At 45.1% G+C, this 2,041-nt stretch overlaps 1 protein-coding gene across 1 annotated transcript; it reads right to left on the bottom strand.

The window, feature by feature from the left end:
* Positions 1 to 1,027: 1,027 nt before the first annotated feature.
* Positions 1,028 to 1,393, bottom strand: H2BW3 (H2B.W histone 3). Its single transcript, XM_038586570.1, has one exon. It carries the CDS (start codon positions 1,328 to 1,330, stop codon positions 1,028 to 1,030), a length of 303 nt encoding a protein of 100 aa, XP_038442498.1. The 5' UTR covers positions 1,331 to 1,393.
* Positions 1,394 to 2,041: the final 648 nt, after the last annotated feature.

The following is a 2,041-nucleotide window of genomic DNA, read 5'->3' on the forward strand; positions in this document are numbered from 1 at the left end:
GACGAATGGATAAAAAGGAGATAATGGACAATTACTCAGCCATCAAAAAAAAAATGAAATCTTGCCTTCTTTAATGACACAGATGGAACTAGAGTGTATTATGCTAAGTGAAATTAAGTCAGTCAGAGAAAGGCAAACAGCATATGATCTCACTCCTGTGGAATTTAAGTAAGAAAACAGATGAACACATGGGAAGAGGAAAAGGAACAAAAGGAGAGAGGGTAACAAACCATAAGAGACCCTTAAGGATAGAGAACAAACTGAGGGCTAATGGAGGGAGGTGGGTGGGTGATGGTATAGATGGGTGATGAGTATAAAGGAGGGCAGTTGTTGTGATGAGCACTGGGTATCGTATGTTAGTGATGGATCACTAAATATTACACTGTATGTTCACTAACTAAAATTTAAATTAAAAAATAAAGGAACTCTGGGCAATTTCACTATATGTTCTTGGAAGAAGAGAGTGGAAAGAGTTTAAAATGGGGGTGCCTGGGTGGCTGAGCAGTTGAGCCTCTGCTTTTGGCCCAGGGCATGATCCTGGAGTTCTGGGATCCACTCCCACATCGAGCTCCCTGCATGGAACCTGCTTCTCTCTCTGCCTACGTCTCTGCCTCTCTCTCTTTCTGTGTCTCTCATGAATAAATAAATAAAATCTTTTTAAAAATAAAAAGTTTTAAAAATGTATTACACAAATAGATTTGACCTTGCAGATAACTGTAAAGGCAGATCTGGTAACAACTGACAGGAATGACACTTTAGGCCAGCAGCTGAATGAAATGTGGTTAAAATAAATCCATAAATCCATGATTTTTCTTGGAGCAAATTGCACTAGAGACATGCAATAGAGTGGATACATTCGGTAATGTTTAATAAACTGTAAACGTGCTTTAAGGATGGGCAGAATGGCATAGGGCCAAATGCTGGAGTAGGTGGCGCTGTGGAGAACTACAGGTCTTCTCCGAAACAAGTGAGGTGGCTCTGAAAAGAGCCTTTGGTTTGCGAAGTGGTCAGGTGATCTAGAGGCAGCTCACTTGCTAAAGGTGTACCTCATGATAGCCTTGGAGGCCTCAGACACAGCATGCTTGCCAATCTCCTTGGGCAGCAGCAGCAGCCGCACGGCGGTCTGGATCTCCCTGGAGGTGATGGTGGAGCACTTGGTGGAGCCGGCCAGGCGAGAGGCCTCATCAGCGATGCGCTCAAAGATGTCCTTAACAACTGAACCTATGATGCTCAGGGCCTTCTGCGAGAGGCTCAGGCCCTGGAGAACCTGCTTCAGAACCCTGGGGAAGTAGATGTTGAAACTGAGCAGCAGCGGCGGCAGCGGTGGCATTGGTGCTTCGGCTTCTCCTGCCGCCAGCACGACCGTGCCCAGGCTTTCCTCGGAAGAGGTCTCACAGCCAGGCTCAGCCATGTGGGACTCAGCTTCATGACAGCTCAGAAGGAAAGACAATAGTGCCTGCTGAGGGTTGCTGGTCCCTTTATAGTTGCTGCATTTCCTGATGTCACAAGCAACTTCCATATCTGATTGGACAAAATGGGACACAGGGAAGTGGGTCTCCATGCGGCTGTGTCACCTCTGATTGCATATCTTGGAGCTTGACATCACATCGGACAATCAGAGTAGGAATCTGGTGTCCTCTAAACTTGGGACATTTCAGAAAAACATTCAAATATCCCACTGAAGATGTACATTTTATCTGCAGATTTTCAATTTAATACAGCAACAGATCTTGGATGAGTCGTGTTTTTAATGAAATTTTTTTAAAATATGTTATTTATTTATTCATGTGAGACACACACACACAGAGAGAGAGAGAGAGAGAGAGAGAGAGAGAGAGAGAGACACAGGCAGAGGGAGAAGCAGGCTCCATGCAGGGAGCCTGACGTGGGACTGGATCCTGGATCTCCAGGATCATGTTCTGGGCTGAAGGTGGTGCTAAACCGCTGAGCTACTTGGGCTGCCCTGGAATACTTTTTATTCTACATCATTACTCTATTTCTGATAAGCACTAAGTGCCATTGTTTCAGGATGTACTAGAAA

Source organism: Canis lupus, chromosome X, assembly GCF_011100685.1.
Source record: "Canis lupus familiaris isolate Mischka breed German Shepherd chromosome X, alternate assembly UU_Cfam_GSD_1.0, whole genome shotgun sequence".
Lineage (NCBI taxonomy): Eukaryota > Metazoa > Chordata > Mammalia > Carnivora > Canidae > Canis > Canis lupus.

Bases quoted from the DNA above. Each gene is read 5' to 3' on its own strand.
- H2BW3 (XM_038586570.1), bottom strand. From the start codon at position 1,330: ATGCCACCGCTGCCGCCGCTGCTGCTCAGTTTCAACATCTACTTCCCC.